The sequence below is a fragment of the Mesoplodon densirostris genome, chromosome 14 (assembly GCF_025265405.1).
Source record: "Mesoplodon densirostris isolate mMesDen1 chromosome 14, mMesDen1 primary haplotype, whole genome shotgun sequence".
In the NCBI taxonomy this organism is placed as follows: domain Eukaryota; kingdom Metazoa; phylum Chordata; class Mammalia; order Artiodactyla; family Ziphiidae; genus Mesoplodon; species Mesoplodon densirostris.
The window spans coordinates 29,920,629-29,948,421 of record NC_082674.1 but is presented as its reverse complement, the minus strand read 5'-3'; the positions used below and the strand labels follow the sequence as shown (position 1 = coordinate 29,948,421).

At 40.9% G+C, this 27,793-nt stretch overlaps 1 protein-coding gene across 2 annotated transcripts in view; it reads left to right on the top strand.

The window, feature by feature from the left end:
- Positions 1 to 635: 635 nt before the first annotated feature.
- The window catches only part of EIF2AK2 (eukaryotic translation initiation factor 2 alpha kinase 2), a 35,852-nt gene continuing 8,694 nt past the window's right edge, over positions 636 to 27,793 (top strand). For both annotated transcript variants that reach the window (XM_060117707.1, XM_060117706.1), the window contains exons 1-13: positions 636 to 981; positions 8,340 to 8,474; positions 8,827 to 8,947; positions 10,877 to 11,025; positions 12,842 to 12,965; positions 13,326 to 13,402; positions 13,571 to 13,667; positions 15,664 to 15,698; positions 17,329 to 17,394; positions 18,984 to 19,106; positions 21,887 to 22,003; positions 23,464 to 23,644; positions 27,071 to 27,199. In XM_060117707.1, the coding sequence (XP_059973690.1) occupies positions 8,356 to 8,474; positions 8,827 to 8,947; positions 10,877 to 11,025; positions 12,842 to 12,965; positions 13,326 to 13,402; positions 13,571 to 13,667; positions 15,664 to 15,698; positions 17,329 to 17,394; positions 18,984 to 19,106; positions 21,887 to 22,003; positions 23,464 to 23,644; positions 27,071 to 27,199 (1,338 nt within the window). In that variant the 5' untranslated portion in view covers positions 636 to 981; positions 8,340 to 8,355. The remainder of the gene's footprint in view (positions 982 to 8,339; positions 8,475 to 8,826; positions 8,948 to 10,876; positions 11,026 to 12,841; positions 12,966 to 13,325; positions 13,403 to 13,570; positions 13,668 to 15,663; positions 15,699 to 17,328; positions 17,395 to 18,983; positions 19,107 to 21,886; positions 22,004 to 23,463; positions 23,645 to 27,070; positions 27,200 to 27,793) is intronic.

Genomic DNA, 27,793 nt, shown 5'->3' with positions numbered 1-27,793 from the left:
GTTTTCTCATCTGTTAAATGGTACCTACCTTGAAGTATTGTTGTGAGGTTAACTCTTCAGCACTCCTCAGTCACTGTGTCAAGGTGCCAGTATTACTCTGGGAGTGTGTCATAGTCCCTTAGGTGAGTAGGACTTCTTATAAATCTGGGACTACTGGTAAGGACTTTGGTGGTAAACTCCAGGAGGTCCCGAAGGCAGCAGGTAGCTCTCCTAACTGCTGGATTGGCTGGTACTTGATACAGCAGCTGGCAAGTACCTGTTGAATGAATGGATGGATGGGTGGAAACAGATAGAAAGGGAAATTATGCCCCCAGGCCTCTTCATCCCCAGCCTGGTTAACGTGAGGAGAAGGAGGAGGGCAAAGGAATGGTGGTTGTGGGAAAAGGAATCCTGGCTTTGCACTGGGAGAGTTAATTTACTCAGTTTTCTTCCATTAATAAAATGGAGCTGATGATATCCAGCCCCCCAACCCCATCCCAAATATTTGTGTTGAAGAGGAAACTGGAGCGTTGATCACAGAGCGCCTGCCACGTCGCGGGCCTCGGAGACCTCGATGTCCTGCCCCTCCCGGAGTACCCTGCCCGCAAGGGGGCCGAGAACAGCCCCAGAAGCCGGGGTGGGGCTGCAGGGTCTTGGACGTGCCCGGTCCTCCCCGCGGTACCCCCAACGCGGACTCGGGGTGGAGGCGCCAGTTTCCCGCTATCGCTGAGCCTGTGCGGACGTGTGCGGACCCGTGAGGACGTGTGCGGACCCGTGAGGACGTGTGCGGACCCGTACGGACCCGTACGGACCCGTGCGGGAGGGCGGGAGGAAGATGGAGAGGAAGGAAGGCGGAGTCTGCGGGGAAAACGAAACCGAGAGCGACCTACCCAGAGCCCGCCAAGATTCTGCGGACAGCAGCGGCGCGGGTGAGCGGCGAGGGGCAGCCGGCAGCCACCGAGGCGCGAGCAGCCCGCATCCCCAGCCCGGGACTGGACTCTGGTAAGATGCCCCTGACCCCTGGGCCGCCGCCTCGATAACGCTGTCCGAGGCCCTCAGCAGAGGTGCGGAGCCCTTGCTGGATCCGGGGAAAGGAGCGTGCAGCGCGCTGGGCGCGGTGGGCGCTGAAAGTCATTTTCTTCCCGCGAACAATTCTTAACCGAGCAAGTGACTACTAGCCCTGGTCCGGGACGGGAGCAACTAGTGGAAAACGGAAAAGCCCTATGGCTTGACAGATAGATGGGAAATACGGAGTCCTGAATTGCCCAAAACATTGGCTAAAAAAATCCCCAGCCAAAAATCTCTTGCCTGGGTCGTTACAATTGTTCCCCAATTGCCCATCTTTAGACCCCGCCCCAACTCTGTCCCCCGCACCCCCCACTTCTTCTCAACACCGTAGACGCCCGAGGCCCTTTAAGGCAGAACAGGACACCCCCCAAACCCTCTCCCCAGTAGCTTCATCAGAATCCTATAAAAGGTTATTGGCCTACAGACAAGGCCACCTGCTCCCTGCGTTCTGACCACACAGGCCTCATGGCTGTTCTTGGGGCAGAGCCAAGCACTGTCGCTGCCTCTGGGCCTTTGCACTGCCTGTTTTTTCCTGGAAAGCTCTTCCCCCAGATACAATGTCACTGTATCAGAGCAGCCTTCCCTGAACAACCTGCATGTAAGAAACCCCACTCTTCCCTTGCTGTCCCCCCTACTCTGCTTTCGTTTTCAACGTAGTACTTATCACCTTGTGACATTTTTTATGGGTTTGTCCATTTTCCTCCACTAGTAAGTTCACAAGAGTAGGGTTTTGTTCTCCAGTATAACCCAGTATGTAATAGGTATTCATTAAATCTTTGTTTTTGATTCATAAATTCTCTTTTGAATTACAGAATATGAGACTTCCTATTGCCTGTGATTTTTTTTTTTTACATCTTTATTGGAGTATAATTGCTTTACAATGGTGTGTTAGTTTCTGCTTTATAACAAAGTGAATCAGTTATACATATACATATGTTCCCATATCGCTTCCCTTTTGTGCCTCCCTCCCTCCCACCCTCCCTATCCCACCCCTCCAGGCGGTCACAAAGCACCGAGCTGATCTCCCTGTGCTATGCGGCTGCTTCCCACTAGCTATCTACCTTACGTTTGGTAGTGTATATATGTCCATGCCTCTCTCGCTTTGTCTGTGATTTCTTTAGTACTAAAAATGCCTTGCCAGAAAGCTAAAAGACAGACTCCCTGCTGTCACTTAGGAACTTAGAATCTTGGGCAGTTTATGCTCTTGTTCTTCTGTTTGTTTATTTGAACCTGAAGATCCTTAACACTGGATCTATAGTTTATTCATTCAGTTCATCAGTTATTAGTTGAATGCACGTTGTTTGCCAAGCTTTGCACAGGCCCTTTGAGGGGGCTAGGTCCACAGGGGCTTACAGTCTGCCCTAAGGGTATCAAGGCACAGCCAAAGTAACTTCTGGGCATGAGAAAGATGGACACATAATATTTATTAGTGATTATGATGGAGATTTCTTTTAGGAAGATGGTAACATAGTATTAAAATAAGATTTATTAAAAACAGTTGAAAAGAGACACCTGTTTCTTTTTTTCCAAACTTATAAGTACTTTTTCAAAAATGCCAATTTAACACCTTATTTGTTTACACATGTATTTCACTTAAATTCAAACTGGCTTGTCATTCTGAAGATCAGCAGTTACTTAAAGTTAAAAGTGTTGAGGATTTAGGGTATTTTGATAGGACTTCAGGTTAAATAATTGCTAAGGACTCTTCCATAACTACTGTTCTGAGATCTATGACCTCCTTCAGTCGGATGTATGGTCTCATACTCGTGACTAAACTAAATGACACTTTGGTTCCTGAAGATAACGGTACCGCTACAGATCCTTATCTGAAACCCTTGGGCCAGGTATGTTGTGGTACTCAGAGATTATTGGATTTTAGAAAGGCAAGGCAGTATAAATCCTATCTATTTGTAATGTTCTCTGTAGGGTTTGGGGGCAACACTCTATCATAAAACATATTTCTGCAGTGAAATATATAAATCGACAACAGAGTACAATTAAGACTCTAAATAGCTCATGTCAGTTCAGGTCTAGATGGGGGGCTACACACCCACCAAAAACAAAACAAATGAAAACAAAGTAAACCTCAGTTTTCAGTGCTTTTGGATTTTGGAATTGTAGACCAGAAGCATTGTTTATTGAGGGCCAGTGGTGTGGGAGACCCTGCTGGATGCTTTTTGTCTGATTTACTCCTCACAACAACCTGTGAATCAGGTGTTTTCATTTCTGTTTTCGGGTCATGAATCAAAGGTTCAAAGAGGTGCCTCGCCCAGATCTATGTGGCTTTAAAGCATAGCCCTCTCCACAACACTAAGCTGTGATGTGAAGACAACACCTTTGCTCATATCTAAGCCCTTCCAGCCACCAGCATTGCTCACCCGAACCACTGTGGCAGCCCCAACTTGGTCTCCTGACTTCTACTTATGCTCCACTCATCTTTTCTACACCCACCCCTCATACTCTGTTCTTTACATAACATTAGAGTAATCATTAAAAACATAAATCCAACCACATCACCCCTCTGCTGAGAACCCTCCAATAGCTTCCCACTGCAATTAGAATAACTTCCACAATCCTGACCTTGGCCTTCAAGGTCTATGTGCTGTGGCACCTGCCTACCTCTCAGACTCATTTCCCACCGTTTCCCTGTGCAGCAATCTCCTTGACCTTTTTGCCTGCCTCCAGGCTTCCTCTGCCTGAGATGCTCTTCCCCCATATCTAAGTACGGTGGACTTTCTCATCACCCAGGCTTGATTTAAATATTGCCTCCTAAGAGGGGTCTTCCCTGACCACTGTATCAAAACCAGCTCCCCCGTTTCTCTGCCCCCACCTATTAACACCCTTCTATCTCATAGCCCTATTTCATTTCATTGTAGCACTTCCAGCCACCTGTTATCCCCTCCTGTTATTTGTTTCTGGACTTGGTCATCTTCTTTCTTTCTTCGGTGGAATGCAGGTAGGGGCTTGATTTGTCTTGTACACATCTGTATACCCAGCATCAGAACAGTGCCTAACACTTACTAAGCATTTACCGAATGAACGAAGAAAGGATGCAAAGAAAAGAGCAGATGAAGAAAAGGGAGACGGTGAGGAGGTTTAAAGTGGAGTACTTAATTTTAATGAATCATTCTGTCATTTACCTATATACTGTCCAAGTGTTCATCATTTACCACTTGTCACGGGGTGTCAGTTATACAAAGATGAGTAAGACATAGAACTAGCTCCCCAGAGAGCTCACTAACTGGTTTAAAAAGCAGTCACGGGCTTCCCTGGTGGCACAGTGGTTGAGAGTCCTCCTGCCGATGCAGGGGACATGGGTTCGTGCCCTTGTCCGGGAGGATCCCACATGCTGCGGAGTGGCTGGGCCCGTGAGCCATGGCCACTGGGCCTGCGTGTCCGGAGCCTGTGCTCCTCAATGGGAGAGGCCACGGCAGTGAGAGGCCTGCGTACCGCAAAAAAAAAAAAAAAAAAAAAAAAAAAAGCAGTCACGACTATGATGGGAGCTGGGCAAGGTGGGTGGCAGACCCGTGGAGGGGTACTAGCTGCTCTCTCAGCATCAAAGAAGGATGTATTGATCCTCACAGATGAGTGGGAATTTCCTGGTAGATAGAGGATGCAGCTATTGCGTTCCAAACAGAGAGAAAAGCATGTTACAAGTCATGGAGGTAAGGGAGATCTGCAGATATTTCGGTATTCATTTATTCACTATTAAGCACCCATTATAAGCCTGTCCCCTCTTATAGCTCATGGTCTCTTTTGGAAGACAGTGGGTTAAATTAGCAATTGTAATAAAGGAGACAAGGGCTATGATAGAGCATCAAACCAGGACCTCTTCTAGGGTGTCTGGGAAGTAACATTTGAGCTGAGATCTATAGGAAGCAGGAGTTAACCAGGCAAAGCAGCATAACGGGTAGACTCCAGAGCACTTCAGGAGGGAGCGTATTGGACAGAAGCAGTTGGGAGCCCGAAAGAGTCAGTGGGGGAGGCATTCTTTTGAGAACTATCTCTGTGTAGGTGGAATTTAAAGCCACAAGCCTCAAGGGGATCATCAGGGGAATGAGTGTAAGTAGATCAGAGAGATCTGAGACCTGGACCCTGAGACACTACAATATTTAAAAGAAAGGATGATGAAGAGGAACAAGGAAAGGAGACAGAGAAGGAATAGCTTGTGAGGAAGGAGAGAAACCAGGAGAGGGTGGTGTCTTGGGTGTCCAAGCAAAGGGATAAGGAGGGAGAAAGGAATGAGCAGCCATGTCACATGCTGGTTATGTGTCAAGTAGACGGGCTGAGAATTGACTACTGGCTACTAATTTTAGAGATGGAGAAGCCATCGGTAACCTTGACAAGAACAGTTTTGGTGGTTTGTGGGGGCTGCATGATTGAATTGATGTTTTAAAAAGATTATGATATGACTCTTTTAAAAATGGAAAATAACAGCTGTTGGTGAGGATGTGGAGAAATTGGAACCCTTGTGCACTTCTGGTGGAAATACAAAATGGTGCAGCCACTGTGGAAAATAATTAGGCAATTCCTCATAAAGTTAAACATAGAATTACCATCTGATTCAGCAATTGCACTTCTAGGTATATACTCAAAAGATTTGAAAGTAGGGATTTGAACAGATATTTGTACAACAATGTTCATATCAGTATTACACACAATAGCCAAAAGGTTGGAATAACTCAAGTGTTCATCAATAGATGACTGGATAAACAAAATGTGGGATATTCATACAGTGGAATATTATTCAGCCTTAAAAAGGAAGGAAATTCTGATACGTGCTACAACATGAATGAACCTTGAAGACATTAGCTAAGTGAAATAACCAGACACAGAAGGACAAATTTTGTATGATGCCACTTATATGAGGTACCTAGAATAGGCAAATTCATAGGCATAGAAAATAGAATGGTGATTACCAGGGGCTGAGGGGGAAGGGAAATGTTTATTGTTTAATGGGTATAGACTTTCTGTTTGGGGAGATGTAGAGAGTTTCGGAGATGGATGGCGATGGTGGCCTTACAACATTGTGAAAATGCTTTTTGCCCATGAATTGTGCACTTAAAAATGGTAAAAAGGGTAAACTTCATGTTATGTATATTTTACAACAATGAAAAAAAAGCTTAAAGAAATCATGATGGCTGCAGTGTAGAGAAGGTATTGCAGTGGCTGTGAGGAATTGGTTCTGACGTTCTTGTAGCAGTCCAGGAGTGAGATGGTGATGGCTTGAACCAGGATGGTGGCTATAGATGTCATTGAGAAGTAGAAGGATTTGGAGGACAGGACTTAGGTATAGATCAGAAGGTAGGGAAAGGACATGTCAAGGGTGCCTCCCAGGTTCATGGCTTTCAGACATGGATGCACAGTGGAGGCATTTTCTGAGAAAGGAAACTCCAAACCAGCTTGAGGGAAGATTAAAAATGCAATTTTGGATCTTTTGAGTTTAAAAGTCATTCAAGTTGTCCAAGTGGAGAGGTTGGATGGAGAGATCTGAAACACAGAAAGAGGTTCATAAATTATGTATAAACTTTAGAGTTAATGACAAATAGATGATCTTTGAAATCATGGGCATGAGAGAAATTACCTTGAGGAGAAAGTATAGAGTGAAGAGAATAGCGTCTTTGGACCAAGCCTTGGGGAAACTCCAGCATTTAAAGGCTGTGAAGATTAAGGAGTGTTAGAAAGAGTGACCATGAAAGAAGGAAAATCAAAAGAGCTTTCTAATAAGAAACGAGAGGTCAACAGGGTCCGCTTTCTGCCTATGGATTTACCTATTCTGGATGTTCCACATAAATGGAATCATACACTATGTGACCTTTTATGTCTGACTTCTTTCATTTAGCATGTTTTTGACATGTAGCTCTGTTGTAGCATGTTTCAATACTTTATTCTTTTTATGGCTGAATAAGATCCCATGTGTGGATATAGAGCACTTTGTTTACCCTTCATCAGTTGATAGATATTTGATTTGTTTCCACTTCTGGGCTATTGTGAATAGTGCTGCTATGAATATGCCTGCATAAGTATTTCAAAACCTGTTTTTCAATTGTTTGGGTATACACCAAAGGGGTGAAATTGATGGGTCATATGGTAATTCTAAGTTTAACTTTTTGAGGAACCACCAAATTCCTTTCCATAGAGGCTGCACTACTTTACATTCCCGTCAGCAATGTATGAGGTTTCCAATTTCTCTATACCCTCACCAACACATTTATTTTCTGTATTATTATTATTATTATTACCAGCCTAGTGGGTGTGAAGTAGTATCTAGTTGTGGTTTTGATTTGCATTTGTCTAATAAGTAATGATATTGAACATCTTTTCATGTGCTTCTTGGCCATTTGTTTATCTGGCCATTTGTATATCTTCTTTGGAGAAATGTCTGTTCAAGTCCTTTGCCTATTTTTAATTTTTTAACTCTTTGTTGTTGAGCTGTAAAAGTTCTTTATATATTCTGGATCCTAGGTCTTTATCAATTATATTATTTATAAAAATCCCTTTCTGTAGATTGTCTTTTCATTTTCTTCATAGTAGCCTCTGATATATTAACATTTTTAATTTTGTTTAGGCCCAATTTATCTATGTATTCTTTTGTTGCTGTGCTTTTGCTGTCATATCTAAGATTCCATTGCCAAATCTAAGGTTGTGAAGATTCACCCTTATGTTTCCTTCTAAAGTTTTATAGCTTTGGCTCTTATATTTAGATTCTATATTCTTTAGATTTTGTTTGTAACCTAAATCATTGCTACTATCTTGGTCCAGTGAGAACCATAAACAGGGGCATAATTTGCCTGCTGAGTAAATTGTCCTAAAACTGACTTCTGACAATTTCAAAGGGGGGATTTTTGGGGATTTCATAGGAGAATAAATGTCCATACAGCTAAATCTTTCATGATTTCATAAACTTTGTATATACTCTCAACCTTTTTCTTCTCAACATAAATAATTATAATTCTACTCCTGCAGGCTTTTAACTTCTCAAGCAGGTGGACAGACTTGCACTGGACACTCAGTGGAAGCAGAAAGAAAAGTTACAGAGAAGGACCTCCAGCCTTTTTTTGGCCCGTTGAGTTTTGAAAGTAGAAAATCTTGGAGAAATTAGCTTGATGGTGTAGTCCTTGAGAGAGAAAGAAAGATTTTGTGACACGTTTTCTCTGGGCTTAGGTGGGACTGAGATGAGTTGTATAAAGGAGAGTCATCTTATCCTGTTTTGTCTCTTAAACTAGACTGGGATAATTAGATTAACTATGTTCTGAGTGTATCACCTCTTTGAAACCTCTCTTTTATTGTAGGTTACTGTAGGAAAAAATGGCCAGTGGTCGTTCACCATGTTTCTATATAGAAGAACTTAATCAGTACCAACAAAAGAACAGTGCAGTACTTAAGTATCGTGAACTGTCTAAGACAGGACCTCCACATAACTTAACGTAAGTTGCTATAAAAAAGGGTATATCCCTAGAAAATATAAACTGGGAGAATGCCAGCTCTGGCACAATTTTGAAGTCAATTCTTTAGCTTGAGAGCAACGTTGCCAGAGAGTACTGTCTTCTTGATGTAAAGTGGTAACTTCAGAGGACTCCAGAGAAAAAAGAGGGTTTAAGCCTTTCCATGCTTCAAGATGATATGCTCTTATGCTGTTTGGGGTGACTGCTTGAATTCTGTGTGGAACATAGGTTAAAATTTTCAAAGGTGGTCATAGGAAGCAGTGGTGATCAGAACACTTGTTGTTAGATAGTGTGTGAATTTTATAATATTTTGTGAATTTTTCTTTGTAATTAGGTTTACCTATCAAGTTATAATAGATGGCAGAGAATTTCCAAAGGCTGAAGGTAGATCAAAGAAGGAAGCCAAAAATGCTGCCGCCAAATTAGCTTTTGAAATAATTAGTAAAGAACAGAAGGTGAGTAATTACCTTTTTTTTCCTAGTGAAAGGGAACTCAGAAATATTTATGGTATTTTTCTCTGTGAGAAAATACTCACATGCAGAATAAAGCAATTTACAACTTCTTTTGCTTTCAAAGTTTAGTTCAGTCTTTTTCCTGGCCCCATTTCTGTAGAACCCTGAATGAGAGGTACACCTAGGGAAGAGTGGGCAAAACGGGACAATACTATTTAGAGTGCCAGCAGCAGTGACATACTCTAAGGAAACAGTGAGAAATGAGCTAACAGGTTCTGGAAGGAGCTCCTCCACCTAATTGAGGGAATGCAGCGAAAAAGGACAGAGATAGAAGTGACCATGAGGAGAATGATCTATATGGAGGGCGGATGATGAAAAACCAACATACGTATAATTAGTATCCCTGAAGATGAGAACAGAGTAACTAGTACAGAAAAAGCTATCTGAAGAGACTTCAGTAGAAAACATTTCTGAAATAAAGAAAGACCTGGCTGCAGATTAAAACAACCCAGCAACTAAACAAATACAGAAAAATACAGAACCACCAAGAACAACATCAGCCCTTGTGAAAGTACTGAGCTCCAGGGATGAAGAAAGAAACCTATGAGCATCTAGGCAGAAAAAATTATATAAAATGTAAAAATGAGGGCTTCCCTGGTGGCGCAGTGGTTGAGAGTCCACCTGCCGATGCAGGGGACACGGGTTCATGCCCCGGTCCGGGAAGATCCCACATGCTGTGGAATGGCTGGGCCCGTGAGCCATGGCTGCTGAGCCTGCGCGTCCGGAGCCTGTGCTCCGCAACGGGAGAGGCCACAACAGTGAGAGGCCCACGTACAGCAAAAAAAAAAAAAAAAATGTAAAAATGAAAAAAACATATCATGCTGTTCACAGCACCATTAAAAACTAAGAGACATTGGAGCAGTAGCTGTAAAATGAGACAAGAAGTCATTTTACATGTGGGACAAAAGTGGATCATTCTCAGATTTTGAAAATCTTGAAAAATTTTAGTATTCAAGATATTTTCTTGAAAAATCTTACTTGAAGGGACTTCCCTGGCGGTCCAGTGGTTAAGACTCCATGCTTCCACAGCAGGGGGCACAGGCTCAATCCCTGGTCTGAGAACTACCATCCCTCATGCCATGTGCTGCAGCCAAAAAGAAAAGAAAAAAAAATTTTTTTTTAATTAAAAAAAAAATCTAACTTAAAGATGTCACCCTTCTAATCAAAACTGAGAAAAATAAATCAGGCAAAACCCACAAACTCATAAATTGTTAAAGAGCCAGAAAACCAAGTCAAGAAGTTAGAAAAGGAACAGTAGAATACCTTTCCCCACAAAAAAAGCATAAGAAAGACAGTGATAACAATAAGGGCAGAAATTAATGTGAAAAAACCCAAAGAAATAATAAAGAAGATAAGTAAAACCAAAAGTTCTTTGACAAAGTTAACAAAGTAGAAAAACTTTGGACAAGATTTTGTCAAATTAAGAATTTTAAAAGGGACAGATAACAATGGAAGGAGTAATGCTATTGTGTTCATGTTTCCTATGAAGTTGTGATCCAGGATATAGCTTTACTTTGGTATTTGTTGTCTTGTTCTTTGAGATTTACAAAGGGCACAGCAAACCAGAAAATGTTATAGAGTTTTACCAGATAAACAAGAAAATTGACTATTTTGTTTTTCTTTATGAAACTATAAAAAGGAAAATGGCTGATTTCTTTTCTCCTGTTAAAATTTATCCTTGTGGGTTTTTTCTGGCAGAGGAAGATATATACTTATACTTTTATTAAAGTTTTATAGTAGGGAAATCCATAAACTTGAAGTTGTCTTTCAAATTATTCATTTAGTAATTTTATTAGACAAAAGTAGTAATTTTATTAGACAAAATAAATTTTGATGATCATCTGTATTAAACAAAACATTTCTTTCTTTTAGGCCGCTAGTCCTTCATCACTGCAGACAGGAAGTCCTTCAGAAGTGCCACCCATTGAGAATTACATAGGCCGTCTTAATAGGATTGCCCAGAAGAAAAACCTATCTGTATTTTATGAAGCATGTGAATCGAGGGACGGTGGGCCCGAAAAGTGAGATGTCGTGCTTTTCCTTCTGTTTCATTGTATCTAAGCAACAGAGCAGGCTTATTTTCATGTCTAATTTTCTGGAAATATCTGTCCTTTTTGGTACGTTCTGCAGAAAAGGTTTTATGTGACTTACAAGCAATGGGACATCTTTGTAATTAAAATGTTGAAATGCTTAATTGCTGAAGACTTGGGACCCATATCCCATAATTGATCAAATCTGAGGAATCCTTTATTTCTGAGGTATATCTGGATGGTTTAGTCTGCAGGAAGCCTAAGAGAGGGTGGGGTGCCCCTGCTGCAGGGTTGTGAAAATCTTCCCATCCCTGAGGTCACGGTGGCAGTCGCTGTGTGAAAACATCTCTGCCACACGTGTGGAATGACTCTCTTTCCACCCTTGTCAGAGTAGAGCTGTTTGTCCAGGTGTTCGCCCTTCAGATTTGATTTAGTGGTGTCACTCTCTAAACAAATACCATGTATTAGAAGGAACGGGCTTTCACCCTGGACTGTGCGGAGACCAGGATTTGAGGGATGTGTTGAGGGGGACAGATGAGAGCGTCAGTCAGAGATATTGAGAACGTCACCAGTGAGCTAAGACTTTGGACGTGAGGAAGAAGAATTGATTTGAACTGGGAAAAGCAGAAAGCAAATGAGCATGACGGAGATTGTTTCTCAGCTACAACCCACCAGTTAAATGAGGGAGAAGGAAAAAATATCTAAATGGCAAATAGTCCAAACAACCACTTTAGGATACTGTCCTCGGAGTTGACTCAGCTATGGATGTTTTACTTTTCACCCTGATGGATTTTAGGCCAGAACCAGGAAGAGAAAAATGTGATAGGATTCATTGGAGTGAAATATTCAAAAGTGAATTCTGTGAGTCAATCTCAATAAATTAAGAGGCTGTTTTATTTTCCCGTAGCTCACTTGTTTGGTTTCTTTGAATTAAGGGCTTTAACATTTGATCGCTGAAAGAGAGAATTCTATTTAGGGAGTGCTGGAGAAAAATAGGAGCCCTAGAAATGATCCAGTCACTCAGCCCAGCTCCCTAACTTTCCCTTCAGAGCCTAGTGGGGAAGACTCACCCTGGCAGGGTGTGTTTCCCTCTGTGACAAATCATACTGGAATAATTCTGTAGTGCTGCATGGTAACTCCATGATATAAATTGCCATGTCCATTGCTTTGCCACCTTAAATATAGTTCTTACATAATTGTCCAAGGATCCTTGCCTAACCACAAGCATCCTTACAGCTCATATGGGGAGGGGGTGACTTCAGCATGGGGCTTTTGCACTGTGAGGATTTTCTTAGGTTTTTGTGCACATGAGCAGGGGGCAGAAAATGCTAAAGTTAGAGCTGAAGTTAGGGATGCTTTGCCCGTCTCCTACAAAAACACTCTAACCTTATTATTTCTCCTGTAGAAGCCCCACTTCCTCTACTGGCTTTTTCTTTCCAGTTGAACATCTCTGAAAAATTCATTGGATCTGTCTTCCTTCTCTGCCTCCATGTCTTTTGACTTTTGGGGAATTAAAAAAAAAAAATCACCACTTGGTACCTTAATGCCAGATCTTTCAATGAAGCAACAAAGAGTTAGAAGTTGCCTGGAAAATGCAAGCTGAGATGTTAGCCAATCCTGGTTATTCTGGCAAACTGGTCAGCCATCTCATTGAAGGTTTAAATTAAAGAAGAAATGAACTATGAAGCCACCTATTAAATTAGTGTTATATTAGGCCTTTGTTAATGTGTGTTTTTTTTTTCTGAATCATGAGTTAGATTTACTGTTTTTTGGTATTTGGCTTAATACTGTTTATCATTTCTCCTAGATTTCATTATAAATGCAAAGTTGGAGAGAATGAATATGGTATTGGTAAAGGTTCCACTAAACAGGAGGCAAAACAATTGGCTGCTAAACTGGCTTATGAAAAGATACAGTCAGAAAATTTAATGGTATGTACTGCCTTTGGATTTAATTTTTATATTTTAAAATTCTCTCTGAAGTTGATTTGAGGTTAGATGATGTTTAGATGATGCCAAGACAGCCAATCACATAGCAAAAGGATTCCTCCATTTTGTGTCCCGAAAATGAGCCATGAACCATGGGACCATGAGGCCCCAGAGGGATCACGGTTCTGTTGACAACTCAAGGTTGTTTTTTTAAATCCAGGTCAAACATCCATAAAAAATGTATTAACCCCATAATTCTTTATGGCTGTGAGTTTGGTAAATGTGGGGAAATAAATGTGGTAGTTGGTTCCCAGAGACTGAGTCACTATGGAGAAGTAATTTAGTTGCACTTAAATCTTCCAGAAAGCTGACGCATCCTCTGGTTGTTTCAATACTGCGTGTGGTGATGTCCAAAGCAACTCTTCAGCAACAAGCACATTGTAAGTGTGGAGAAACGGTTGTGTTATTTAACAGATTCAAATTGTGGCCTGAAAGAGCAAATTTTTATGAAAATGTTTAATGTTTAAGGAGAATTTAGAAAAAGCAATTACTGATCAACAAAAAATAGGCAAAATTCATAAACTAATAGTTGTCCCCTTTTCTTCTAGTGCTTCTGAGTCACCATCTGAAAATGACTTCTCAACAAATGAAGCAGAAAGCAATGATAACAGTGACACATTAGACAAGTCTTTCCAATCTCCAGGGGTATAGTATTAATCTCTATGCTTCCTAGTTAATCTTATTTTCCTTTGTGTTTCCCCATCTAAAAATGACCTCCAGGGCCTCCCTGGTGGCGCAGTGGTTGAGAGTCCGCCTGCCGATGCAGGGGATACGGGTTCGTGCCCCGGTCTGGGAGGATCCCATATGCCGCGGAGCGGCTGGGCCCGTGAGCCATGGCCGCTGGGCCTGCGCGTCCGGAGCCTGTGCTCCGCAACGGGAGAGGCCACAACAGTGAGAGGCCCACATACCGCAAAAAGAAAAAAAAAAAAAAAAATGACCTCCAGTACCCAACCATAATTTTTCAATTTTTTTCTCATGTGTTCTTACTAAATCAAAATATTTTGCAGCCTTTTCACTCTCTCCTTTCTTTAACTCCCATTCTTCACATGCAAAATTCTTCTATTCTTCACTCCCATCTTTCTCCCCCTACTCACCTTTGTATTTTCATATATTTTCTATGATCGGGCTTCAGCTCTTCTATCAATTGGATAGTACTTAAAAGTTTTATGAATAGAGTTCTGCTTCTGTTTTAAAAAACTAGAACTAAACTTAAAAACTAAACTTAAAAATCAGATAGTTTGGGGCTTCCCTGGTGGCGCAATGGTTAAGAGTCTGCCTGCCAATGCAGGGGACACGGGTTCGTGCCCCGGTCTGGGAAGATCCCACATGCCGTGGAGCGGCTGGGCCCGTGAGCCATGGCCGCTGAGCCTGCGCGTCTGGAGCCTGTGCTCCGCAACGGGAGAGGCCCACATAACGCAAAAAAAACAAAAAAACAAAAAAACAAAAAAAAAAATCAGATAGTTTTTGTGGTGCTGATTAGTGTTTATCAAAGTTATCCTATTTATAAAGAACTACAAGCAAATCAATAAGAAAAAGACAAGCAACTCAGTAAAAAAATGTACAAAAGAGCTGAACAGACAGTTCAGAGAAGCAATACCCAAATGGGCAACAGACAAAGTATGAAAAGGTGCTTTATTTCATAATAATCAGGAAAATGCAAATCAAAACAACAGTTAGATACCATTTTAAACCCATCCATTTGAGTCTGGCTATACTAAGTGTTAGCACAGCTCTGTTGCTGTTATAACTATTATATGCTGCTGGTGGATGTATAAATTGGTACCGCCCTCTTAGAGAGCAATTTGGCAATATGTGGTAGACTTGAGGGTGTGCCAGCTGTACCACCAAACAGTTCTGTTCCTAGGTACGTCTTCTAGAGAAACATGGGTACGTGTGCACATAGAAACATGTATAAGCGTGTTCTTTGCAAAATTGTTTGTAATAGAAGATATTGGAAACAGTATTGTCCATGAACAGAATGTCTGAATTTATCATAATGTAGTCACTGTGCAAAACTGAGGCTGGCAGGTGATATGAGCTCAAGAAATCTTAGTTGGGTATTCGCAGTCTGTGTCAGCATATTAAAATTGGTAAAAACCCACAAAACCTAACAGAATGAAAGTGAATATGAGTGAAGAAGAGCTATATGATATTAATTTTTGAGAGATATATCAAAGACTCCTTTTTTGGCTAAATGTTAAAATTAAATTATTAATTTGTCCTAAAAATGAAAATATTTTAAACTAGATCCCTGGGCCACACTTGTGTCTTTACTAGCACTGTGAGTGATTGTGATGCACACCTTCTTGCTAAGATCTGCTGGCCAGAGGATCACCTAGGAGGCCATGTTCTATACCTGGAGAATCAGTGCTTCTGCAGAACATGTCCTGCAATTTGTCTTTTTTGATCTTCCTGCCATATCTGTCTGGTTGCTAAAATCGGTGAGAACTTTGATATAGCCAAGTGCAGTGAAAGCAGGGCTTAGTGAGAGCATACAAATTGATGAGGTTGTTAATCTAAGGACAAAGAAATGTGATCAAAGAACCATCTAGACATACAGGAGAAAGGATGGCAAGAAAAAGCAAGATACTTAATTTAATCATCCAAAACTGTTGATATTCTCCATTTTCTTTTGTTATAGAACAGTTCCAGAAATAATCCCAGAAATGTGAAGAGGTGAGTATCATTATGCATTGATCATGTTTTGAAATGTAGTTTTATTTCAGACTTAGTTTATTAGCCTTATTTATTAAGTCTTCAGTATTTGTAGAGTATTATGTGCCCTTATTTGAGTGGAGTTTCAGAGTAGAAAGCATAATTAAGGCTCACTGAAATCTTGAAATCTACAAACAATACTTTTAAATACGTAGAGAAATCTTTGAACATATGCACACACTACACTGTAGACATAAAGGCCTATGGGGCTATTGGTCAAGTAATTGGTTAAGGGCATTATTTTGGATGAGGCTGACAGAGGAAGTGGGTTTGGAGAGATGTTTTCACGAGAAGTGCATAATGGGAATTCCCTGGTGGTCCAGTGGTTAAGACTCTGTACGTTCACTGTGGGAGCCTAGGTTCAATCTCTGGTGGGGGAACTAAGATCCCACAGCTGTGTGGCACGGCCAAAACACACACGCACACGCACACACACACACACATACACACACACACAAAAGAGAAGTGCATTATTTTGCAGATAAGCAGGTAGAGTAGAAATGGTATCATAACTTGGGGAAGAAAAAAAAAGACCAAATGTTATGTAACTTATGGTGACTTGGTTTCTTGAACCAAAAAGAAAAGCAAGGATGTCAGTACAGTCAGCAGTGAGAGTGAGATGGCAGCAGGAGCCATTATAAGGCACCAGTACATTCCAAACGGCAGGTGATGTTTGCAGAGAGATGATGCCTGATGCGGGTATTTGAATGAAGATGGGAGAGGTCTGTGTGTGAGATGCTCAGGCTGTCAGTCGTGGTTCTAGTGTCAGGGAGGAGGGAGGAGGAGCGTTTGTGAGACAGACTGTAAAGGAAGAGTAGACATGACTTGAGGGAACTGGTTACAGAACTGGGTGAAGAAGATGCAAAGGAAAAAGGATACAAAGGTTGTTCCTTGTGGATGAGATGCTGACAAGAGTCATGGCACTGATGATGTTAAGGGAGTTGAAGACTTGACGGCTTAGGGGAGAGATAGCAATTTGTATTTGTTTAGTTTTAGGTGGTATTTGAACTTCCAGTTGTAGGAGGCTTACCACCAGCAAGGAATAAGGGTCAAAGGAAGCACAACCAGGATGAGAGTTCAAAGAGATATATTTGCTGAGGTTTTGAGTCTAGAGGGAGAAAGAGAGAGGCCAGCAGCATGCTGGCCATGAATGTGTTAAGGCCAAAGGAGGAACCAAGAAAGGAGCGAAAAATAGAGGACAGAGAACCATATTGTTTCTAAAGAAAAAGGTTAGTATTTGCTACCTCATTATTCTAATAGTTGACTCAAAATATAAAAAGCCGGGGCTTCCCTGCTGGCGCAGTGGTTGAGAGTCCGCCTGCCGATGCAGGGAACACGGGTTCGTTCCCGGGTCCGGGAGGATCCCACATGCCGCAGAGCGGCTGGGCCCGTGAGCCATGGCTGCTGAGCCTGCGCGTCCGGAGCCTGTGCTCCACAATGGGAGAGGCCACAACAGTGAGAGGCCCGCGTACCGGAAAAAAAAAATATATATATATATATAAAAAGCCTAGTGCATGACATGAAACCTACTAATATAAACAAGTTACATTTGATTTCAGTTTTGAGTTTACGGGCTTCTCTTAACTTTTAGATCTTTGGCACCTACATTTGACTCTCCTGTGAAGGGGGAAGAAAACAGGTATACAGTGGACTCCAGGTAAGAGGGAAAACTGTGAAAAAGAATTTGTTTAAGGATACATTTCCTCCTCTGACAAAAGTTTCTTAAGGGACTGTTGAACATCAGGCAGGTTAAATTATATTTCTACCTGAACTGTTTAATTGTTTTAGCACAATCAGGCCCACAAAGGATCATTGTCTCTTGGAGGAACACAATTTAGATGAATTCAAATGGAATGTGGTAAGTGTAGATCTGTGTGATTCTCAGGTGGATTTCTCTGACATCTATGGAAGGTTTTAGTATTGAAAACATATTTCTATAAACCAGTGATTTTTTTTTTCAACAAAAGTACTCCTGCAGGAATCAGAATAGATCCACTTGGATCTGTTTTCCATTTTCCAGCTCCATAGCAGATTTCACTTTGAAAAGGGGTTGCTTTTGTGGTAGATCATGTGTTTGGGCTTAAATAAAGTATCTAAAACAAAGGAGGCCTATTTGCAACAGGGGGACATTGAATACGAGCTTAAAAAATAATAAAGAATCACCAAATACTTAGTAAGTACCTAATATATACCTGGCACTGTGCTGGACATTGGATTTATAGCAGGAACAAATAGAAACAGCTCCTGCCCTCCTGGAGTTTTGAGGGGATGATGATTACATGAAAAAGTCTGTAATTACAAACCGTGGTCAGAGGTCTGAAGGAAAAGCCGTGACATGGTTAGAAATGAAAGCAGAACCCTTGGAAGTAGAGTGAGGGGTGAGGCAAGGCTTTCTCTGGGGTCATATTTGTGGGGAGGCCCTGAGCTTCTGCAGAAGAGCATGTGGGAAGGTGAAGGTGGGAAAGGTGATGTGAACATCAGAGGAGCGGAGACAAGGCTGTGTGCTGGGAGGGTAGTGAGCAAGGGCCCGGGGCCAGGAGACCAGCTGGAGAGGGAGGCAGGGCCAAACAGGTGGTCCCTTGTAGCCCATGTAAGGGCTTTCTGGGCTTTGCTGAATGCAGGGGCAGGCTATGGGAGGGTTTAGGCAATAAACAGACGTGATCAGACTTAGTGTTTATCACACTGGTGGCTTTGTGGATCACGGATTGGAGTGGAGGAAGGAGAGGAAGTGGAGTGTCCAGTGAACAAAGTTCTGCGGGAGTCTGATGGAAGTTTGGACTGATGGGGAAAGGTGGGCAGACACCAGCAGATGTGTCTTAGAAGGGGAATTGGCAGGGTTAATGATGGAATGTTAGGCATGAGGGAGAGGGGAAACCCAAGGAATTGCCAACGTAGGCAGGCTCAGAGCATGTGCTCATTTCTCCTGTAACAGCTTGGTGGTAGCCGGGGAACACAGTGTGGCACTGTTTTCTAAAGTTTTATACTTGGGATAAGATTCTTTACCATGGCTTTTGTTTAACCAGAAGGTGACTGACTCTCAGGGGTGATCTGTTATGTTGGGATGGGAAGAGGGAAGACCTATCCTTCGCAATTCAAGAATTTCTGTGAGGTCGATCCTTCTTATTTAGGAGAGTCCTGCCTATTAGACAGTCCATTTCACCAGTGCTGTTAAGGGAAAGTGGGAGGGTGGGAGTGGGGAGCAGCGAACCCTGAACCTCAGAATAACAGTAACGTTCATCTTTCAAGGTTTATCAGAGATTTTACAGAAGTAACACTAATTGACGCAGGTGGATTTGGCCAAGTTTTCAAAGCCAAACACAGAATTGATGAGAAGACTTATGTTATTAAATGTGTTAAATATAATAACGAGTAAGTAGTAATATTTTACTTTTCTGAATGGGAAGGTGTTTTGAACCTGCAACTGTTCTTTTTTATGTATCTCTCTTCTGCACTAGCTTTTTTTTTTTTTTTTTTTTTGTCCTCCTTAAAAATGTCATTCTACCATGAGGAACTTGGCTTACTCTGAAATGATCTCACTTAACCGTGGTTACTTCAATTAAAAAATGGATATACCACTGATCATCCTTTTGAGTCTGTCTTGATGAAAACTAAAGTTATAAAATCATTTAGCTTAAGATGACCTTCGAGATTTTCTAGTTTCATCTCCTTATCTTACAGATGAGGGGACTGAGATCCAAAGATATGAACTGATTTGACAAACGTAAAAGCTAGTGGGTGCTCGTTGTCTATCATTGCATAATCCACCACTCCAAAGTGTAGTGGCTTAAAAACACCTAGTTATTACTGTCTCTAGTGGTCCTATGAGTTGACTGTGCTCATCTGGGCCATTCTTCATGCATTTGCGGTCAGGAGTCATCTGAAAGTTCGACAAGGCTGGACGTCGGAGATGGCTCTCTCACATGGCTAGCAGTGATGCTGGTTGTGGCTACAAGTTCCGCTGGCACTTGTTAACCAGAGCGCCTCCACATGGCCCCTTTATGTGGTCTTGGCTTTTCACAACTTAGCTGTTGGGTTCTAAGAAGGACTGTCCCAGAGCAACTCATCCCAGGAGGGAGCAGTCTTGGAAGTTCCACATTATATTGGTTAAACAAAGTCACTAAGAGCAGCTCGCGGGGAGGGCAAATTGGCTCCCTCTTAATCTAAGGAGTGGATGCAAGTATGTGGAGAGAAGGAATTCATGATGACCATATTGGACAGTATCTCCTGTGGTAACAGGGTGGAGATTTAGAGCTCATCCTCTGGAATACCAATCTGAGGTGTTCCCACTATATACCAGTGCTTCCCATGTTTGTCTTACGTATTATCTGTGCCCTTCCCAAGCCCCACCCCACTCCAATTACTGGATAGCAGGACTCCTTCAGGAAGGAAAACACAGAGGAAGCAGGTCTTAAATCACATGTTCACCAGTCTTGTTGTTTTCTGGCAGTTGTTAACTATTTGTAACTTGGCCAGACTGATCCCACAAGGACTAGAGAAGGAGATGGAAAAGGGATATGGGTGAAGGAAAATGACATGAGCAAAGGAGAAGCAGGCATGGTGTCCCAGGTGCTCTTCATCCAGTTAAACCAACCTACTTTCTGTCCCATGCACAATGCCTTGCAGTTGAAATATCTTCATACGTACTCGGCATCAAAACAAGGCTTTTTCCTTCTTCATCGTTTTGCTTAACAGAAATGAAATACGGTGTTCCTTCTCTCCCCTAACATCTTTTTTAATGGTAATACTTAATTATGATAAGGGTGCAACGTCATGGACATTTCTAGTGGCTTCATAAATTGGTAAAACACAGTGAAAAATACACTTGGAGATATTAATTTAGAGCCATAAAAATGTTTATATGCTTTGACCCATGTATTTCCTATCTGGGAACGTATTCCAAGGATATTACCCAGATTATGGGAAAACCTATTCAAGAAGATAAAAATCACAATCACAATGTCATTTATAGCAGTGAGAATTTAGAGCAAACAAAATGTTCAGCAATGAAGAAATGATTAAGTATGTTTTGTTCTCTCCCCTGATCAATGGCTATTTTGCAGTGAGGGTTATATACTGTAAATATTATACATGAAATAGTATGATGCTGGAAGTTGCTTTAGAATAATCCAGGGGGAAGATGAGGAAGTAGGTAAGAGTATAAATGAAACAAGATTAGCCAGGAGTTAATAACTGTTTTATCTGATGAAACAGTGATGGCCAGGTAGGGGCTCATTCTACTATTTGCTCTACTTTTTTATACTTTTGAAATCTTACATTAAAAACTTTATACGTGATGGTTATACAGATTGTATAATAATCAGGAAAATTTTAAAGCTAATACCTTATATGGAAAAAATAGTATAAAAATATACCCTATAATTACAAATATGTAAACATGTATATGAAGAAAGACTATAAGAAATAATCTAAAATAATAAATGATTATGTTAGAATTGTGTTGACATATGAGTAATTTTTTTCTTTATTTTTATAAATTTTACATCCTATAGAACTTTTCAAATTAAAAAAAGAAATTATAAAATGTTTGCTTATTTTCTCATCCTTGAAATCTCAAGTTTATTTATTCCATTTGGCATAAAATTGCCATAGCTCTTGACTACACATCCCTGTAAAGCTTCCACATTGTGCAATGAAATTTCAGTCTCTCTGCATAGATCACCCCCTTTGTGTACTTTTGCCACACACTGAAAATTCTGAATTAGGTTCTTCACGCTGCTTGTGTTACCTACCACTGCTGCCCAAATGGGGTTTGCTTATGAAATCCAAAGTGATTTTAACACAAGTCTAAATAAAACATAGTGGATGATTTTTTTTAGCTCCCCCCCAGAAAAAAAAAATTCCATCACTGGCAGTTCACAGACTACTACGTATGACTTTTAAACTGTGATGTTTAGAATAATTAAGTCACTGTTTTTTCTCTTATGTTGAGAGTGAGAACAGCTGTGTTTTTTCTGTGTGTTCGCTCTTTCCTTTTGAGCACCGCTGGCTTCCATTCTAAAACTCAGTGTGGGAACCATGGCGACTGTTTAATAAGGGAATATAGGTAGTTGTCTCCTGGTGCTCGACGTGTTTTGTTGTTATCAGGGATGGATACTGACGCTTTTGTGTTCCCTGTTTCTTTTAACTAGGAAGGTAGAGCGTGAAGTGAAAGCTTTGGCAGTGCTTGATCATGCAAATATTGTTCACTACCACGGTTGTTGGGCCGGGCTTGATTACGATCCTGAGCAAAGCATAAATTCTTCAAGGTAACTCAAAGGAAATTCCCATAGTCATAATGGGATGGAGGAAACAGTCATTTACTATGTGTGGGCCACTGGGTAAGGCCATTAATTATTACATTTAATAGTCACAGCCAGAAACACTGAGACACTGTTATGCCTCCATTCTACAAGTAAGGAGACAGTGAATAGTCTTTTTCTTGCTCCAAACTTGCTTTAAAAAACCTTTTTTTAATTGTCCTCTGTGATTTTTGAAATCTCAGGTTTAGCTTTCCTGACTCTGTTGTTTAAGGTACAGGCTTGCTCACGTGCCCTGACTTCAGTCCAGGCCATAAACGGAGTCTTGTGAAGAAGGTTTGAACTTGCTGTAGATGCTGCATTTGGAGGCTCCCCTCCTTCCTCCACTGCCAGCCCTCTTCTGTCCCTCTCACCTGGTTGGCAGGGTGCAGTCAAGGGGCCTCTTCTGAATGCAGTTATACCACTTATGGTCAGGTGGTGGGCAGTGAAAATAATTCCAAGACCCTGAGCTGTGATGGGGGCACCCTCCCCTCAAACCTTGCATTACTGACGTTTTGTCTCAAATAAGCCACTGCAAAGGGACTGAAGGGTTTTAAAGAGCTGGCGCCTCCCTTGGAAAGTCACCCAGTGTTTCTTGGAGACAGTCCTTTCAGTACAATCCTGAGGCCACTGTGGGCCTGTTCATTCACCATCTCCACACCATGTAATTGAGAACCTTATCATCGGTTTCAGAAGTACCATCAGCATACAGCCTTCAGCTTTCAGCAAATCCCTGGCTACCTTTTTCTATTTTCTAGCCAACATATGCTCAAAGAATTTAAATTAGTATTGAGGCCAACTTAGTTCAGAAAAAAACCCAAAAACCAAACCAAAACAAAAAACCATCGTTAGCAAAATCAGTCCTCCCTGCTACACCTCATAGCAATTTGTTGGCACTTTTCTTAGAATTCTTACCCATGTACTATTATTTTAGGTTTGTTTTTCCTTTATCTCTGTCCTATTAAACTATAATCCTCATGACAGCAAGGATAGTGTCTAACTCACTTTCTTATCTTTAGATGCCTGTTCTGTGCCTTTCACAAAATAGATGCTCAGTAGAGCAATGGTGAATTAAAATGTTTCAAAATTACTGTATATATTAATGAAATTTGGTTTTCTGCAATTCCATTGTATTTATGCTTCTATTCCTATCTATTAGCAAAGATAATCAAGGACCTTCAGCATCAAAGAATGGGCAGGCTGCTACTTTATAACTTAGCTAAACAAAGCTTTGGATATCTGGGAATTTATGATTTAAATAAAGACTGGGTTATTATGTTTTGATTCAAATTTGTTATATTTAGTTTTCTGTTTTGAGACATATTTTGGCATTTTTAAGAAGGTGCAATTTTTTAAATGGAATTTTAAGTGTATTTTTTTATAAATTTATTTTATTGCTACTTCTAACATACTGTGAATTTTATACCCAGATCAAAGACTAGGTGCCTTTTCATCCAAATGGAATACTGTGATAAAGGGACATTGGAGCAATGGATTGACAGTAGAAGAGGCAAGGAACAAGACAAATGTTTGTCTTTGGTATTCTTTGAACAAATAACAAAAGGAGTGCATTACATACATTCAAAACAGTTAATTCATAGAGACCTTAAGGTAAGTGGAAAAAGTACTTTGTTAGGAAATGATAAACATAATTTATTAATTTAAAAGTCTATCTTCCTTAGTTTTAGAATCGATTGACAGTCATGAGGAGATAACATCTCTGATTCTCTAAAGTTAGAATGGATCTAGCACTTGCCCCAAATACCAATCTATAGAACCACGCAGAAGGTCTCCAGGGCTGTAAACTTATGGAGACACTGAGCTCCACAGGAAGAAGCACATTCACTTCTGGTTCTATTTGTCATCCTGGCTGATAGTCACACCCCAGTTGTAAACACTAAGAGCTTTAGTATACCGAACATTGGTGCAAATAATTATTGTGACTGGCACAGCCAGCTGGCTGCTCTGTCCCTGCCTCTGCTGCTTCTCAGGCTTGTCTGAGAGGCAGAAGGGACTCTGGTAACTGGCTTTGGGAACATGGTTCTCTTAACCTTTCAGTCATTACTCTTGAGGGCAGTCACAGCCACTAGGTCCAGAGTCTAGAATTTTCTTGGCATTTGGTTAGACATCTGTGCCCCATGATTGGAAAACTGCAGTAATCCAAACCTTGGAGCATGTAGCATATCTTTGTATTTTCATTTTCTTCTGGCTTCCTAGCTTCTTTTATGGTCTAGTTGAGCAGTTTTCCCATTTCCTTCTCAAAAATGAAAGAAGAGAGACAGAAGAGCTTTCAGCCTCTCCTCCATACTCTACTCCCTGTGATTGGCCTACGCTTATCACAAACGGGCCATGCTGAATCCTGTCACCGAATCTTTGCTCCTGTTCTTGCATTGGACACTCTCTGCCTGTCCCCTTTGGTCCCAATTCCTTTATGAGCCTTTCCCAGTCACTCTGGATCAGGCAGAAGCACCTTGTCTATGTGGACCTTGGCTCTTTGCTTACCCCACCTGTCTCAAACAGCCAGGAATGAGAAACAAAGCAAAAAGTGCCTTGAGAAAAATAAGCAACCATGTACATAGTTGTTTGTTTGGCCTAGGTAGAAAAAGATGGCCCTTAAGAGGTATTGCATCCTTGGTCTGCCCAGGGGCTGGATGTCTGATACCTTCATGTAGGAGTCTACCTGGTTCCAGTATCTTTTTTGAACAGTATCTGAAGGTGTTCTTTGAAGTTGGAATGATATAATGACTCTGTTCAAAAGGATACATTTAGAATGGCTATACCTACACTTCGAAATAAATCATAGAGTTAAATAAGAAATTAAACATAATTATCTATTTATATAATCATTTGCAAATAAATTATCTACTTACACAGTCATTTCCTCTACTCAGCAGTTTGGGTGTTACCTCCCAGACCCTTGTCAGGATGAGTTAGTGAAATTCTGATGGGTGCTCCCTTCTCCCACCACCTGGTCTGCCAGTTCCCTCCTGTATTCCGCACTGCTTGTGCTCCGTGTCGGGGGGTGACCTTTTCTTGTGTCTGCAGAGAATGTTTGCTCTATGTCAGCAGGTGCTCAAAGGTCAAATTTTAATACTACTGAGCCTTCTTTCATCTTCTTCAACTTCCTAGCTTCACTGCTACAGTTACTGTTTTCTCATATCTGAGAGAAGATATAAACAAAGGCGTGTAACTTATTTTGTGATGCTTTGCAAAATACCTGCTACTGGTGGCTTTGCCAGAGAACGGTCTGTACCCAATAAAGCCCCTATTCTATAAAGTCAACCAGCATTTACCTTAAGAACCAGACCAAAAATGCTGGTGATGGACACAGAGGTTTCTGGAGTGAGGGCTTACGGCCTGAGGAGTTCAGTCCCCAAATCGGCCCAGGCCCCTCGGTCAGCCTCAGCCCTTATTCCTGTACCTCCTGGATAAAGTTTGCTCCTTTTTTTTTTTTTTTTTTTTGCCACACCTTGCGGCTTGTGGGATCTTAGTTCCCCAACAAGGGATCTAAACTGGGCCTCCTGCAGTGGAAGCTCAGAGCCCTAACCACTGAACACCAGGGAATTCCCAGTTGGCACCCTTTTTTCTTTTCGCACCCTTTTTTATGTTCTACCATCCAACATTTTGCCTAGTCATACCGTAATTGATTAGACAAAATGTGGCATCATTTTTTTTTCTTTTTAATGAACTATAAACAAGCAATCTAATATTTTTACTAGACAGTCCCATCCAGCTTATATATTTAGACAGTTTCGTAAATGCAACCTCCTATTTCTCAGAGCCAGGCTGTAGCCTTGTGTGGGACCAGCAGTTGTACTTGCAAACCCAACATCTTCCTACACTGTAACTTGAATACAGCAGAGGCACATTTTCTCTCTACATCCCCACACGTCTACAGGTTTCCGTCCGTGTTACTGGTGGTAGGTTCCAATCTAACCATTAATTGTTCTAATCTAACTGCTGATTTCTGCATGGGCCTTTTCAGGCTGGTTCTTGGAAGCTGCTCTTTCAACCTGCTTGGGCTTATGGTCTCTTCTCTTTCAGTTTCTTTACTAGGCCCTCTCCTAAGTGTTGTCTCCTTGAGTCTGTGTGTGTGTGTGGATAGCCCAACATTGCATTGAAAGTAGCTTTCTCAAAAATGGCAAAATATTAATTTCCTCATCAACAACCTTCATGTTTTCATGGTCTTTAGAATATTGGTCAATACCTTCTACAAAGCTGTGGATTGTCATTCGGTTCTTCCATTCCTTTTTTTTTTTTTTTCATTCTGCTTAAAGAATTACGTGGAAAAAGAATATTTCAGTGCTAGTCATTAGCTTCCAGTTAACTTGATATGCCTTCAAAGATAGAGGGGGAACCTGCATACTGTTCTCCATAGTGGCTGTATCAATTCAAAGATATTTAAAAAAAAAAAAAAGATGGGCTATGTTTGTGAAGAAGTTGTCAGACGCCTAGAGAAATAGACGTAATGGAAGCCCCCAGGGGAAATTCTGCATATGATATTCTGCAGCATTATTGGGAATGAACTCATTCTGAGAATCTCAAAATTAGAAAGGATCTTAAGGGTGTCTACTTCAATCCCCATCAAATTCTGGACTCATATTTACAACGTTTCCACCAAGAGGGCGTCCAGCAGTGTCTTGAATACTTTGTAGGATAGGGAACTTTCTAACTCCCATTCTTTGGACCACACGATTAGTATATCAGGATATATTAAGGCAAATCTTGTGGTTGTTTTCATCCTCTAGTCCTGGATCTGTCCCCTGGGACCAGGCAGAGTGAATCCACCTTCCACTTATCTTCAGATATTTGAAGGCAGCTATGCCCCAAGCCTTCTCTGCTCTCAGCCAAAAAGTCCTTACTTCCTCAGCTAGCATTTTAAAGACTGATAATAATAAATTTCCTGTTTTGGGCTTACCTATGTAAGAGTAAATGCCTTATAAGTAAATATAAAAATAGCTGTTACTAAATATGATTTGGATGTGTGATAAAAGTCTGTCAAATTGGTACTTACATGTTACAATTTTTTTTCTGTAGCCAAGTAATATATTTTTAGTAGGTATGAACAAAATAAAGATTGGAGACTTTGGACTTGTAACATACCTGAAAAATGATGAAGCGCGGACAAGTAAACAGGGAACTAAGCGATACATGAGCCCAGAACAGGTGAGTTCCCCTTCCTTTCTGTTGATATATATTTTTATCTCTTTCATTTTTTTAACTATAATAATAATAGGCACCTCTCATAAAATTAAAACAGTACAGAAGTAAATAGAATAAAAATGGAAAACTCTCCTTACCCTTCCTTTCTACTCTTCTCACTAGAGTTTGTGGTTTATCCTTTTAGATCATTATAAAAAATATACAGATACAAATATATATTTACAGAGACTTTTTACACAAAAACATACATAAATACATTTTACAAGATACTATAATGTTACTTTGTGACTTAATTTTCTTTTACTCAACAGTGTATCATAATCTTTCCATAGCTGTACAAATAGATTTGACACATTATTTTTAACAAGTGTATTGTATGCCAAAGTATAGATGTAGCGGCACTCATTTAACTATTGCCTTATTGATGGGCATTTATTTAGGTTGTTTCCAACTTTTTACATTTATAGACTTGTTATGTGTCTTCCTCCTTATCTTTGAGTCTAAAAACAAATATTTTGATAATAATCCATGATAGATTCTTTGAAGTGAAATTGTTGACTAGAATGACAGGTGCAGTTCTAAGTTGATACATACTAT